This window comes from Chlamydotis macqueenii, chromosome 4, assembly GCF_036417535.1.
Source record: "Chlamydotis macqueenii isolate bChlMac1 chromosome 4, bChlMac1.mat, whole genome shotgun sequence".
Classification (NCBI taxonomy): Eukaryota; Metazoa; Chordata; class Aves; order Otidiformes; family Otididae; genus Chlamydotis; species Chlamydotis macqueenii.
In genome coordinates, this window is record NC_141559.1 from 75386902 (window position 1) to 75403245 (window position 16344).

The 16344-nt window shown below is 36.5% G+C and overlaps 1 protein-coding gene across 1 annotated transcript in view; it reads left to right on the forward strand.

Moving 5' to 3' along the window:
* POLN (DNA polymerase nu) overlaps positions 1-16344 on the forward strand; it is a 97449-nt gene that overhangs the window by 31019 nt on the left and 50086 nt on the right. Inside the window, exons 15-17 of the mRNA XM_010129841.2 lie at positions 11537-11594; positions 13172-13249; positions 13681-13795. Of these exons, the coding sequence (XP_010128143.2) occupies positions 11537-11594; positions 13172-13249; positions 13681-13795 (251 nt within the window). The remainder of the gene's footprint in view (positions 1-11536; positions 11595-13171; positions 13250-13680; positions 13796-16344) is intronic.

The window sequence follows — 16344 nt, forward strand, 5'->3', positions numbered from 1 at the left end:
TGCATTCAGAATGTATTTTTGTGCCATGTTTCTTTTCAGTATATTTATTTCACTACTCTTGAGTCATATGCAGATTATGACTGCACTAATATCACTAAAATAGTATCTCATTTAATGAGTATTTGGAGTTTTGATGCTTTTACAATCTTTTTTTTGTTGTTGCTTTATTTTTTTTAGAAGTATATTTTAATGAAGGCTTTATCATTTAAAGAAACCATATTTTACGATGTTGGAGACAGAAGTTCTATTTCTTCTCTTTCTTCCTCACTCATCACAGTTTTTGTTTTGTGACAGGGAAATTTTACTTAAAAATGACTGAATGAGCATGTTGCCAAGACTTCAGTTGCATTCATAATGAAAATTTACACTATGTTAACATTACAATAGGATGTTCTTAATTATTGGTGTGACAACTACAGTATGAAAAGTCACTGTTAAGCGTATCACAGCGCTGATGTTTGATGCTCCAGAACATCATTGTGTTGATTTAATATATACATGCAGAAATAAGGTTTCTGCATCATGGACCTTTGTTCTCTTAGCATCTTGAGTACACATAGTATCCTTTTCTATATGTGCATGTCTTTGCCATTCTCTGTAGTAATGCTCCTGATTTGTATAAATTCATTTGTCTCATGGTGAGTGTGGTGTATCCAATACATGGAGTACATTTTATAGCATAATGTTTTCCATTCAGCTCAGTAAAGCTTGGAGCATCATCTGGACTGTAATTCTGTAGTAGCAAGAGCAGTTCAGTCATGTATATGACTTCTCTTCTATTTGGGATTATCTTTGTTTGTATAATTGTTCTGTGTGTTATTTAAAGAAAGATAATGTGTAGCCTGTATAAACCTGCTTCTATGCAGTAATCAACATGCAAAATGCTTGCATTTTATTTATGTAGGATAAGGCAGGGAGTCTGCCATTATTTATTCTACAAACTAAACATAAACACAGAAATATTTAGAGCAATTAAAATTAACAAGTAAAAAATGAAACATTCTGTACAACTCAGAATAATATCAGCTGAAGTATTTTTAGCACATTATGAAGTATTGACTGTGGAGGCTGAATGCCTCCTTCACTTTCCTTTAGTTTCTGGCAGAAAGCTCCTCAGAGAAGCTTAGGCTTGTAGAAATGAGAGAAAAAAAGTTCCTGTAAAATTTTCCTGTGTTAGAGAGATGATGGCAATGTATACTTCCACTTATTTCATTAAAATTTGAAGATACTACATTTCAATACACTATGCACAAATTAAATCCTCAGCGCTTGAGTGCCTACTGCTGTTGAGTGGGCTTCGTTAAGGTAGTTGGTTGTATGCGGACTCATTTTATCCTTTGAATGGCCTTTGCCAGCAATGTTTTGGGCGTGCTGTGGGTAGAAGCCAAAACAATGCACTGATCATATTTTAGAAATCCATGCCAGAATATAGCTAGTGCTACTGCCAGGTTATTTTTCTCTAATATGAATGTGACTGGAGCACATAGCTAACAAAAGCAAAACTAGCATCGTCTTTGATCAAAACAAATGTTTTTTTAGCAATGTAGCTTTCACTACCTTACAAATTAAAAGATGATTTCAAGTGAAATAATTGTAGTAATATCTATTACTTAGAGTATTCTGTTACTGAAGTTAATCTATACATTGTGTGATGTCTCTTGGAATTTTATTAAGTCAGATTCCATGTAATTTTAGAATAGTTTAAGAGCATGGTATTTTCGTTACAAGAAACAAGTGGGGCTATTCATCTGTAGCCTATCACAATCTTTGTTCTCCCACTGTTTATCCATACAAATTTCAGCTCCTGGCTAAGGACTTTTCTTATGCTTGAAACTGGCAGATGCTCGCACCCCATGAAGTATCAGTGTGGTCACAGTCATTGTACCTCTGTACTGAGGAGTTTCATAGAGCCCATGTCCTACTGAGTTAATTTTCACTGTCCTCATCCAAAGACAGTTGCTCAGATTGAATCTTCAGCAATGTGCAGAAAAGCATCTATGATCTTTATATTAGTTTAAATATTTGTGTGCCTATTTGCACTAGCATCATCACCTGCTGGCTGTGGCTCTTTGGAACTTAGAGTTAAGCAGCACTTCTGTCAAATCAAGAATTGTCCTTTCCTCACTATGAGCAAAGAAAGAAAGGAAACCTAAATTGGTTATTTAGGTTTCCTTTAACTCCTTCAATGAGCCTCCTGTTCGCAGTCTTTTATAGCCTTTTAAGAGGAATTCCCTGCTAACATATGCTTAGTAAATTCCTCAGTATGTGGAACAATCTTGTTTGAGATGCTAAATTTTACCCTTTTGTAAAACCACCGTTATTTTTTCTTTAGAAAGTAAATTCCTCCAGTCTGGGAATCTTGTCATTTTTTGTGTGTTTAAAGGTCTGCTATTTGTACATTTGGGCAATATCCCTTTGACACTATTTACCTTAAAGCCATAATATACAGCTAATATACAACCAGTACAACAATTACTCGTCCTAACTGCCATCAAAGGGTTGTTATCTCTATGCTTTAGCATTGTTTTTTCACCAAAACCAAATCGTATCTTCTTGGAGTTCATCCCAGAGTTTAATAGCCTCCCGTATTAATGAACATTAGTTAAACACAGCTTATGTTTCTTTCGGGAAAATGAAATGAAATAAGTAATTAAATTTAGTCAGTTTATATATGGGAAACAAAAGCACTCTTTGTCTTTTTGAAAGAGCTGTGTGTATACAAACTCCCTTGCTTGCTGTGCAAAGGTTAGTAATCTGTCAGGGTATAACCAGGCATCTGGGCTGAACCCATGATTTGACAAAATAATTTGTCACATAACATGTCAAATCAATAAGTTAGTGAAATATAATATTTTTTTTGTTATTTTAAAAATTATTAATCCAGTCCTTTCTCATGTGCTGTTACAACATTATTACCTGAGGTTATTTCTAGGTCTGAATTTCAAAGAATATGGCAGAAAGAGAATTAGTCACAGGAAATTAAATACACTATTCTTATAGCCAGCTCTCTCAAGTAAGATGTCAGTATTTTTCGTTGCTCTTCCCTTTTATTCACTCTGAAAGATACTTAAGCTTGTGGGAAGGTGATCAATTACTTTTAAGTCTTCCACTTGGTTGACAGCTAAAACCTTGATAGTTCTGTGCTGCTCGGTAAGTCAAGAGGGGAGTGCATTACATTTGAGTGATTGTTCACTGCTGAAACACAGTAACTAGTACCAAACATTAAGAAGTCCTTTACCAGAAGTCTGTGTGAATCAGTGTTTTTTGACAAGGAAAATAGATATCTTTAATTTTTAAATAGCCACTAGGTGGCAATTGCAGACAAGTCAAGATTTGCTTAGGAAGGCATGTACAGGTATGTACGAGGCTGGTATTGCTATGGTGACCTTGTTCATTTTCTCTATTTACTGGCCTACATGCTGTATTTTTAAAATTAGATCTTCAGAGTGTCTTGAAATCGTGTCTCATATAGAAGTCACAGAAAATAACTGTTTATTCCTTTACAATAATAAATACTGCTATGGACAATAATAAAATATTGCAATTTTCCAAAAGATAAATCATGAGGGTTTTTTTTTTGTAATTTCTTCTCTGTAATTTCACATGAGTTGCCAGCAACTTAGGAAGTGCCAGACAAATCGAGTGAATTTGATGTTGTGAGTGCCCGCAGGACTCAGTTTTGTTGTTCTGCGTTGCAAGAATACTGCTTTAGGCAGTGTGCCGTTTTCCTCGCTATTTCTCCAGCAGCTTTGGCCTTTAACAAAGAAGCAAGCAGAATAGTGACAGTCAAGGAAGTAGCTCACTGAACCTGAGCTTACATTTCTTCTCAAATTGATTTAACTGAGCCACAAGAGCACAATTTATCAATAGGTGTGGTCCCATGTGGAGCAGGAAAAGATAACTGAAAAAGAAGGAAAAGCAGTGAGAAAATTTTTAAGAAGGAAATAAACACAGAGAAAAAACCTACAAAAAAAAAAAACCCCTACAAAAATAAAAGTAATTAGAGATACAGAATATAAAGCTCAAAGCAATTGTCATCTACCTTGTAACCAAGTCTGGTCTTACAGACAGAAGTATTACTTCTGCTCCAAAAGTAATACACTGCTAGTCATCAAACAAATGCCATTAATTTAAAAGCTTAATTTGTGTTTTATTGTGTAGAGCTAATCTCTTATTTGAAGAGAACAGTTGTGGCCTAATTATTTTCATAAACTCTCTGGAGAAGAAGATACTAAAAGAAACTCCAGAGACACCTGGATTTATAATGCTTCAGTTTTTGCTGGAGTGGTACATTTCATGAGACGTTAGAATTTCTCTGCTCTGAACTTTTTTCAAATGGAAGAGAAAATCTGTGTTTTTCTCAAGTATTAGGAAATAGGAAATAATTGAATTCCTGAAGCAACTGCTGTTAGAGTCATTAAATCTGACAAGATCACAGTCTCAGTAAATGTTCTTGCTTATAAGAAATGCAACAAGTTTTTGCTCTTTGCTGACATTGGTAGCCACAGTAAAACAATATTTAATTCCTCTGTTGTCTTTATTTTGCTCTAGCGTTTGGCATTATGCCTCACTGTGACAGCAGGTGGATTAGTTTCTACATCTAAGGATACATACCTTATGACTTCACCTGGTCTAACTGACAGCTGGGAGGAAAGGCTAACTGCTTCCCTATATTTATTCAGTCTGACTCCTTGGCTGTTTGTTCTTTCCTTGTGACACATCCATACTGTATACATTGGTGAATGGATACTCTTATCTCAGTAAGTTTTGTCTCTGTTCTTATTTTTAAATTAGTCCTTAGATTAGTGCAGAAATTAATCAGAATAAAATGTCCATAGAATAGCCTGCGACCACCTTGGTGTGTTTCCATTTGTTTCAGTAACTTACTGTTGTTTTTTTCTGTTCCACTCCCTACAGTCTGTAGGTTTTTAGACAGACATATTTAGAAATGCAGTTCTGAGCAGTTAGTAAATTAATGAGCCGTTTTTTGAGTCAAAAAGAATATATACGGCTATAGATTCCTTTGTATACATATATAGACATCTATTTCTAGGGAGTTACCAGGGCTGACTGATGTTATTTGCTCAAAAAATAGCGTTTTGTGGTACTGAAAATGTATATGGAGAATAAACTCGTCAAACTGGAAATTATACATTTGTTGGATTTTGATTAGATTTTGTTTTCATTGTAATTCTACTCTGGTACAATGACTTTCCTTATGGATTAGAGCATCCTTTTTGCAAGGCTTGAATGCTTTGAGAAAGCTGTGTTTGTGAGGCTCTGACAGAGACATCAAGAGTCCATCAATTCTGAATCTTCTTGCCAAAGTGAAATCTGTCATTGTTTCTGAATGGCTCTGTATACAGAAGCTAACAGCACAGGCAAGAATCTACACTGTCTTCCCCTAGAACAACAGACACAAGTAGAACAACTTTTAATAGAGGTATTGTCAGAACCAAGATGATTTCTAACCTGTGCTAAAACACCAGAGTAAGGAATGTGTCAGGACCATCAGTCAGCACAGATTATAACGGCAAAAAAAATTAGATTAAGGAGGTAGGCAGAAATAAATCAACAGTCTGTTTTTCGACATACACAGATTTAATCTATTTTTCCTAGTGAGATTTTGTTTTCTGCCATGCCTGTGCTCTGTGCTTTTCCAGCATGATGTTTTCTGAAGAGTTTAAGTAAAAGACAATGATCCGACAACCATCTAAATGCTAGGAAAATGTGTCAAGTAACTGAAATTATGAAAGGAGTAATGAACGGATGGAGTGCTAGTTCCCTGCCAAAGAAAAGTGTCAGCTTTGGACACCCAGGAAAAAGTCAATCAGTATGCGTTTATCATACCCAAGCTGACTTAAATGGAGATCAGATTCAGTGCTTTTTTCTTTTAATTTTGATAGCTATATTACCAAGTTTAATCTTTAATGACTTAATGCTTGTAGTGGGGTGGGGGGGAAAAGGGTTTCATTGACAACAAAAAGGTGAAAAAGAAAAGAGTACAGTTGTAAGGGTGTCATTTTTTTCAGCTTTCTACCAATCCTGACCCAAAATTCAACAAAGCTAATTGCTGGCTCCTGCACTGCGCTCATAACCACCCCATGCAATGCTACAGGCTTGGGGAAGAGTGGCTGGAAAGGACCTCGGGGTATTGGTTGACAGTTGGCAGTTGTGTCCAGGTGGCCAAGAGGACCAACAGCATCCTGGGTTGTACCAGAAATAGTGTGGCGAGCAGGAGTAGGAAAGTGATCGTCCCCCTGTATTCAGCACTGGTGAGGCTGCACCAGTGAACAATACTGTGCTCAGTTTTGGGCCCCTCACTACAAGAAGGATATTGAGGTGCTGGACTATGTCCAAAGAAGAGCAACAAAGCTGGTGGAGGGTTTAGAGCACAAGTCTTTTGAGGAGTGGCTGAGGGAACTGGGGTTGTTTAGCCTGGAGGCCTGGAGAAAAGGAGGCCGAGGGGAGACTTTATCGCTCTCTCCGACTAACTGAAAGGAGATTGTAGCAAGGTGGGTGTCAGTCTCTTCTCCCAAGTGATACAATGAGAAGAAACAGCCTCAAGTTGTGCCAGGGGAGGTTTAGATTGGATATTAGGAAGTTTATTCACCAAAAGGGTTGTCAAGCATTGGAACAGGCTGCTCAGGGAAGTGGCTGAGTCACCATTCCTGTGTGTAGATATGGCACTTAGGGACACGGTTTAGTGGTGGACTTGGCAGCGTTAGGTTAATGTTTGGACTCAATGATCTTAAAGGTCTTTTCCAACCTAAATGATTCTATGATTCTGTGAAAACCGTAAAAACAGGAAATTTCCATTATACAATCAAGTAGTTCTTATTAATTGTGTTGCAGGTTTACTAAAATTATTTATGAAGTTTGGATGTACATTTTTGCATGCATTTTCCGTAATCAAGAAAATACAGTTCTTTTTCTCAGAGCTTGCATTTTAAGACATGATGCACCAACTTGACTGCAAGTTTCTTTCTATGGCTTTCCACTGCCTCATACCATTGAAGGCTTCGGTTCTGTCTCAGTTAGAAATCGTGTGAAGCAGAGAGAAGACAATGGGTTGGCACTAGGATACATAGATTAATCAATTGCAGTAATGTTATAAAAACAGAATCGTAGAATCACATGATAGTTGAGTTTGGATAAGACCGCTAGAGATTGTCTAGTCCAACCTTCCCTGCTCAGAGCAGAGTCCACTACAGCAGGTTTCTCGGGACCATATCTAGTTGGGATTTGAATCATAGAATCATAGAATCATAGAATAGTTAGAGTTGGAAGGGACCTTCAACGGTCATCTAGTCCAACCCCCCTGCAAGAAGCAGGGACATCCCTGACTAGATCAGGTTGCTCAGAGCCCCATCCAGCCTGGCCTTGAACGATTCCAGGGATGGGGCATCCACCACCTCTCTGGGCAACCTGTTCCAGTGCTCTACAACTCTCATTGTAAAAAATTTTTTTCTCATATCTAATCTAAACCTACCTCCTTCTAATTTAAACCCATTACCCCTTGTTCTATCACAACAGGCCCTACTGAACAGCTTCTCCCCATCTTTCCTGTAGGCCCCCTTGAGGTATTGGAAGACCGCTATCAGGTCTCCCTGGAGCCTCCTCTTCTCCAGGCTGAACAGCCCCAACTCTCTCAGCCTGTCCTCATAAGAGAGGTGCTCCAGCCCTCTGATCATCTTTGTGGCCCTCCTCTGGACCCTTTCCAACTGGTCCATGTCTTTCTTGTGTTGGGGACTCCAGAACTGGACGCAGTACTCCAGGTGGGGTCTCACCAGGGCAGAGTAGAGGGGCAGAATCACCTCCCTCGGCCTGCCAGCCACGCTCCTCTTGATGCAGCCCAGGATGCGGTTGGCCTTCTGGGCAGCAAGGGCGCATTGCCCACTCATGTTGAACCTCTCGTCTACCAACACTCCCAGGTCTTTCTCCAAGGAAAGAATATCTCCAAGGATGGAGGCTTCACAACGTCTCTTTGCAACTTGTTCCAGTATTTGCCCACTCTCAGAGTAGAAAAGTTTGTTTCTTATATTTAAATGGAATTTCCTCTAATTGTTTGTGACCACTGCCTGTTGTCCTATCATTGGGCACCAGTGAGAAGAATCTGGCTCCATCTTCTTTACACCCTCCCATCAGATATTCTGAGCAGAGGAGAAGGATCACCTCTCTTGACTTGCTGCTGATGCTTTTCCTGATGCAGCCCAGGATGCTGTTGGCCTTCCTGTGTACAAAGGCTCATTGCTGGTTTGTGTTCAACTTGTTCTTCACCAGGATCCACAGGTCCTTTTCTGCAAAGATGCTTTACAGACTGTGAACTCTAGGAGATCCTGATAGCTTATTTCTCCAGATTCTTCAGGTCCCTCTGAATTGCAAAGCAGCCATCTGATGTATCAACCACTGCTCCCAGTTTTGGATTGTCTGCCATCTTGCTGAGGTTGCACTCAGTCCTGATATCCAGGTCATTAATGGAGGTGTTGAGCAGTATTGTCTACTGGGGTACTCCACTAGCACCTGGCCTCCAGCTAGTCTTTGTGCCACTTCTCAAAACCCTTGGAACCTGGCAGTTCAGCGACTGTTCAGTCCACCTCACTGTCTGCTTATCTAGCTTGTACTTCATCAGCTTGTCTATGAGGCTTTTATGAGAGATTGTTTTGAAAGCCTTGCTAAAGGCAAGGTAAACAACATCTGCTGCTCTCCCTTCATCCACTGAGTTGGTCGTGTCATTGCAGAAGGCTGTCATTGGTTAAGCACTATTTCCCCTTTGTAAATCCATGCTGACTACCCCAGGTCATCTTCTTGACTTCAATACGTTTGCTAATGTTTTCCAGGATTATTTGCTTCACCATCTTCCTGGGAACTGAGGACAGGATGATTGGCCTGTAGTTTTCTGTATCCTCTGTCTTGCTTTCCTGGAAGAAAGCTTTCTTCCAGCACTCGGGAACTTCCCCTGATGATCACAGCAAACATAACTGAAACTGGGACCTTGGCTTCATCTATGCTGCTATCCATTGGAACCTCTGGAAATTAATGTTGGATTATGGTGTTGGTTTTTTATACGTTTTAAATTTTTCATTTTAACCAATGCTAGGGTTTTCTTGATAATCATGCACTAGAATAGCTTGATTTTTTTTTTTCACCTCAGTCAGAAACAATTAAGAGAGGTATTAATAGTTAACTTTCACAACCTGCTTTTCCATTGCACTGTTTCAAGTATATTCCTTCTTGTCTGTTGGAGCATAGTTGTTCAGAGACAGCAATTTTTTTTTTCCTATATGACTAATAACAAGATGTGGATGCTCTCTTCTAACAATATGAGATAACAGTCACATCTCAGGTTGGGTCTCTGAAGGTTTTGCAGAAATATACTTGGAATAAATACATAAAAGCAGAAATACAGGCTGTATTATGTAGTCCAAGGTGGCAATAGTCATCTACCAAAGCCACCATCAGTCTTCCACTTCTGAGACTGTCTCCTTATTTCTCCAGCCTTTTAAATATCTAAAGTAAATTTATCTCATCAAATTTGATTATCTAAATCTTAGAAAAAAATAATCTCCAGGGGAATCTTAGGTCAACTTACTGTAAGTATGTCACATACAGACAAACTGAACTACCCACTGGAGATTCCTGTCTTTGTCTACTGATTACAGAGGGATTCTAGACGACTAACCTAAAGACATCTAAAATTAATTAGCTTAAAGATGAGCATTACCACTTCCATGTTTCTTGAGTTACTTATTTTCTGAAGATTGATTCAAATTATCAGTTGTTAACTAACTTCCAAGTGAAAGTACTTTTTGCACTTGCAATTACTTACCAGTGTTTTTCAGAATTATTAGTAACTTTCCTAAAATTGAATTAAAAGCAGAATTTCTGAACGTGCTGTCAGTAAAAAGATGACAATGCAGAGATATATTTTTATCATTCTAGGTAGATAAATAAATTTTTACTTATTTTGCTTTATTTAGGATTTTTGAAGCTAACGAGTTAAGGAACAATAATTGGCGAGAGTAACCTGTGCTGGAGGTTATCTTATTCAGCACACATCGTATTCCAGTACAGAGCCCAATGACAAATCTATACAATGATCTCTACCATTAAAATGATTCAAGTCAGAATTAAAAAGTCTTTCTTTTGTTTTTTAGATGTGTAAAATTAGGATCCCACATTCATGTCCACGTACATAATAAAGGACTTAATTTTCTCTAAACTTCTGAGGACCTTCTACCTTCCATGGCCACTTAAACTGCTTATTATTCATATGAACAAGCACTGATCCTCCTCAATTTGTTTTCAATAGAAATCAATAGTTATCAATAGAAATATTAGTTTTGTGCACAGATTAAATAACCACTTATTTCAAAATATGGTTACAATATGCATTGGCACGTTTTTAAATATTTCTGGAAACTGAAGAATAAATATTAAAGATGGCAAGAGTTTCTTTTGGGTCAAAATTTGTATTGATGGATTGGTGAGCAATGTTCGTAGTTTACCCGTGCTGTGAAAATATGATGTATATTATGTAGTAGTCTCCTATCTCTTTGTGTATGGTTCAGCTTTACTACATTTAATTGTAGATCCTTAAGGGTGATACTAGGAGAAGAAATGATCCTTTTGGGGGCTTTTGTTATTTTACTTCCACTTTAAATTTCAATAGCTTTTGCAGTCTGATTACTTTGCTCTGAAGTTTAAAATAACAAATTTGAGTTCCAAATTACATAGAAAATCATTCTGATTTGGAAATTGTGTAGCACTATTCCTATTTCCTGGATTCACAGTATTACATAGTATTAGTATGTTCATCTGATTCCTGAATCACTTGCAAATTAGTTGTGCGGAATTACAAAAATTGAGCTTGATACACATTGTCTCTTGTCATGTGTTACCTTTCTTGATGAAGAGTCATAGTAACATAAAGTAACAGAAAAAAGCTATTGTGTATCATCTTTCATGTTTTACTGGAGGTGTATGAACCCAGATTTTTAAAGAAAAATCTTGTGTTATTCCTCGTCTTACATGTTTGTTGATAAACTTAGTTCTCACTTTTAACCTTGACTGATGTGCTGTAGTTGATAAAGAGCTCCTTCTTTGTTTTATGGGAATAGATATTAGAAAAATTTCTAGAGGCTGAAAAAGAATCTGTTCCTTAAGGCAGGGTTCACATGTATTCTTTTCTTGAAAGTAATTCACCATATGTAAAAAATACAGGTTAAAATGAGAAGAAAATTATTTTTATTGGGTTACTAATTATGTTCTATAGTGCATCCAGAGATTAGGATTTGGAAAGCCTGCCAGTAAGAAATTGTTCTTGCAAGCTTCCAGTTTTCAGGGAAGAGTCAATACTCAAAGTATCTCTACTATATAACCGCTTTGAAAGGCAAAGTGTTTAATCTTATTTATTATATGGGAAAAACTGGTTGGCATTAGTATTACTGATGTTTTTATGTGGTTTATAAGCTGTTCATAAATGTGTTTTCAAGAACTTTAACTTCCTAAACATTTTTATTTTTCTTTTTTGTAGAACATTCAAGGTATCTCTAAACATCCAGTTAAAATTACAAATAAACAGTACATAAAAGGTAAACCATGTTTTTATTAACATGAAAAGGCAATTTTATCTAATTATGTTACTGAATTATGTTATATTTTAAAGCAGACCAATAGCTCCATCATTAAAGAATAAAATAGATTGTCAATGCTTACTTATATGTTATAATTTAAATCAATTACTTTTTGCTGGTTGTTCCTGCAAAAAAAAATACTAGTTTAGAACTGATCTAAATAGTCAGAAACTTGTAGATTTTTTTTTGTTGCCTTCTACTATCTCACTGTTCATTTTTTCCAGATGAAATTATGCATCTTAACTCCATTAAATATTATAGAGATTATTTTGTGTGCATTCAGCTCATAAGGCTTTTCCGGAGGAGATGTTAAAGCTGGGCCATTTTAATCAAACTCATAACTAAACACCAATAATTAGTCAGACGTGTTGTTTTTGATAACAAGCAGATTTAAGGCAGATGATTCAGAGAGAATCAAAGTAAAGTTTGGAAAAGTATGACCCAAGCGATGAAGAGAGAAACCAACAATAGTAGACTCACATGTAAGAGAGAGATTTGCCACCATAAGCTCTCCTTCTTGCGTGCCTACAGCCGTAGCTGGGAAATGCTCATTTGTTCCACGTGGTTCTCGGATAAGGGCAGGCTTGCCTATTCACAGCTATCCGCTCCCTGCGTTTTGAAATAATGCAGATGGTAAAACAGGATTCTGTTGAAGACAATGTAAAACTTTGACAACAATTTTATTTTACCTACCTGATTCATTTTTATAAGTATTTTTAAAAAGTTTTAATGAAAAGAAGGTGTGAGCAGTGGCTGTGTAGACCTGAACGGCCATGCATAACTGTGGCACATAGGCCTTTGTGGAAACAGTCCAATCAATTTTGTTAGTGATCTTAAAATATGTGCTTCTCAAAAATGTATTTCTAAATTTTTCATTCCTGTATCAAGACAGTTTCATTTTTTCCACTTTTATACTGGTCAGATGAATTCTGTCGTATTTCACACCACTATCCCTTCCTACACCAAGACAAGTGATATTTCCAGGAAGCACTGGATTTCTATTAACTTGTCAATGTACGTTATTGCTTTGTCATGTTACAAGGGATTTCTGTCATTAGAATTTAGGTATCTATATCAGAGATATATATATCAGCTTTATGTTCCAAATATTGTATCCCCCTACCACCTGTAACTCAGAATCTGGCTATTAACACATTACTGCAGCATATTCAAATAGAAGAAAATATGTTTTTTAGTTCATGTCTATAGATCTTTCCTTACCTGAATGCCTCCTTTATTAAGTGGTCTGTGAACAATGTCAGTTATTATAGACATTTGTCAGCCAGTGTTTTGTGAAGGGTTTGGTTTTGAAAAAGGAGAAGTGAATACTGCAAGGATGGCAGAGATAAAGATGTTGTACATGACTGACAGTAAAATAATTGTGATGCTGGCAGTTGGTGCTCTGCTAGGTTGCTTACGTTGCCATTTGTGTGGTTTTACTTGAGTGTTTGGTATGTCATTTACAGCTTCATATGGTTTGCAACACAATATTTTTGAACTGGAGTTTGGGACTTAAATGTCTATCTCCTCTCTAGGAAAAGAAGAGGAAATAGTAACTATTTCCCCAAGAACATTGTTTGTTTCAAAAACAGGGTATACGTTTTTGGCAGCAGGTAAGATAGTATGCATTATTATTCTCACACATATTAATGTTCGCAGTTCTGTCATCTCTTCTTCCCCTCTCTGTTGAATGCCATTGTATTTTACACGGCTGCCAAATCCCTTAGTATCAATTAATATTGTTATATGATGTGTACTCCTTAGTGTGCTTTGTAAGTGGGCGATATGCAAGCCTTGTCAGTAGAAACAAAGAGCTAATAAGATTAATTGACACCTGAAGATAATGAAGGAATCAGACGCCGTGTGATTTGTAGCGGGAATATAACTGCTTCAGGATGAGCTTTTTACAGGCATTTGGTTTTTCTGAGCATGAAGAAATGACTGAACAGTCCAGCCTTGTGTTTTAATTTGTGATAGTTTGGTTAAAATGCAAGTATTTTTTTATTTTAGAGCAGTAGATTTATTTTATCCTTCTGTTTTCTAGATTTTTCCCATATTGAATTAAGAATCCTTGCTGACTTATCATCTGAACCAGAACTCCTGAAACTGTTCCAAGAACCTGAAACCACTGATATCTTTTCCATGCTGGCTTCTCAGTGGTAAGAGTAAATGTTGCATTTTTTTTTTTTAATAGTAATTAGACAAAATAGTAGGAATAACTTAAACTACTGTATTACTGTGTAGTGATAACAAAAGATAGTATTTTGCTTTGTTATCTATTTTTAATACTGTTTTAACATCCTGAATTGTAATTCCTTTCTGTCTTTCTGACCCTTTTCTTCTTCACTGTGGTAATTACCATGTGTCAAACTGTTGCAATCCAACTGACCAGTATGAGCCTTGTGACTAAAGCTGGTGCAATAATATATTGTGAACAGTGCATGCTGATAACTTTCTCACTGTATTATAGTTCAATAATTCTTTTTAAAAATCCAGAGCAGCAATTAAGTAGATTATCAACCTGAAAAACTGCAGAGCAACTTTTCTTAGTAAAAGTATAAGCGTTTTTGAAACCTGCTTGGTTATCCATAGAAGTATTGGAATCAAATTACGTATGTACGAGAAACAGAGACTGGAGCTCATGGGATTCCTTTGAACTCATAGGGTTTAGTGTTTCCATCTTTTGATGGATGATGTGATACTTGGAAAAAGTGGTGCTTCACTAATTAAAAAAAAAAATTCTTATCTCAATTCCCAGATTATTATTTACTGATCTCTTCAGCAAGCAGATCAAAAGATAAGCTATCAAAAAAGATGGAATATTAGTTACTTAACTGTTTCAAGGTATTTCTTTTTACTGTTTTTATCATGGTGATGCCTAAAAATATTATTTGAGACTGAGACTCCCCTTGTACTCAAAAGTGCATGAGCCATTCAATAAGTGACAGGACAGATCATAGATGTCAAGAAGCTTACAGTTTGGACAGATAGGTCAGAAAAAGATTGAATAAAATGCAGAATGATGTCATGCAAATGTCATGGAACTTTCATATTTTCTCTTTGTTCCTCTCTCTCTTTTAATCTTTTATCTCCTTTTTTTTTTTGTTGTTGGAAGATTGTTAGCTGAAAATGAAAGCAAAAATAGAGATAATTAATTCATCAGTCCTGATCTAGCTCAATTCCTGTCGTACATTTTCTAAGTTTTTGTAGGCATAGCTTTCCCGACCACAGTATTTCCTACTCACTGCAATATTTGCTAATATACTCTGAAGTAGTACAAAGAAATGAAATGGAGCTCAAATTATAATTATCCTGCTGCCAACATCTGAATCAGTGCTTCAGGCACGTGCATTCTGGGAGAACACAACTCAAGGTCACAAACATCCCATCATATATAGCTATGGAAGGATTACTTTTCTCTCCAGGGTTGCTTAGAAGCTTCTGTTGATATTATAATAAATTCTTCGCTCTAACATGATATCACTAGAACCTCGTGATGGAGTTAAATCCTTATTTTAGTTTGGAGGTATATTGCAAATATATGCATGAAGATGAGTCAAATTTTGTCTCAATTCTGGGCAAGGCTCCAGAAATACCATTCTATTCAGCAACCTCACAGCTCTTGGCAGCCGTCAACCTCTTATAGTTGCTACACAGTCACTTTAAATTTAATGAAATATTACAGGCAAATATTTTTATCAGACAGAAGTGACATGGTGTGTCTACAAAATCATTACATAACGGTTCTGCTGACTTCTTTTAAGCTTCAAGAAAGCTAATGCTTGTAAGTAACTTTCTATTTAATTTGTTATATGACTTACTAATTACAGAAACACAAAAAGTGTGTTTAATGTTATCTAACTTTGGACATCTGTTATGTACCTGGAGAGATTCATTTGACCTACTGTTGATGTCCCCTGTGTAATAAGATCAATTGCACATTAAAAGTGTTGAGAACAAAGTAGGTCTGGGGTGGCCAGCTCCTGTGTAGACATCTGTATTGGGTCTGACAAATCCAATTCCTCCTATTGGATCCGTTCCTAGTGAACTCACCTTGGATTCTGGAATTTTTTTCTTAAATTATATAGCACCAAAGAGAAGGCATAAGATCACAAATTTCACAGATACTTTCCCGTTCCAGATAGTTATTAATCTCTCATAGTCCACTATTGATAAATAAAATCTATAGGGCAAACAATTAGTTCACTGACTTTATTGTAGTTGATTCTACTGCACTGGTATTAAAATGAATTATGAGAAGGAAGAGCGAAACTAACAACCACCCTTGTATGTCCTCTTGGTCTCCTGATTTTCTCTGGGTCTTAATCTCTTAATCCTTGCAAGTGAAACACCAAGCAGAATACCAAATGTTTTATTCTATTTGAAGGAATTGCATGTTCTTGCTGTTTGTAGATCTTTTCCAACCCATTTTGGACAATTGGAAAACCTTGACAAAAAAGGTTTTTTCTCTAAGAGATCAATAAAGAATTAATTGGTTTCTGAAGCTCTCTCTCAGAAGAAAAAAATTAAGTTAATGTCAGTGTTTGATAGCATTCCAGCTTCTGAATGCATGTCAGTTGGTATCTTTTAGCAGGTTTTCTGCATCTAAAAATCCTTAGACTGATCAATATTAAATCATAAATATTAAATAATATATTATTGGACAAAAAATCTCACCCCAGAATCCAGCCAAGTCTTATACCAGTTT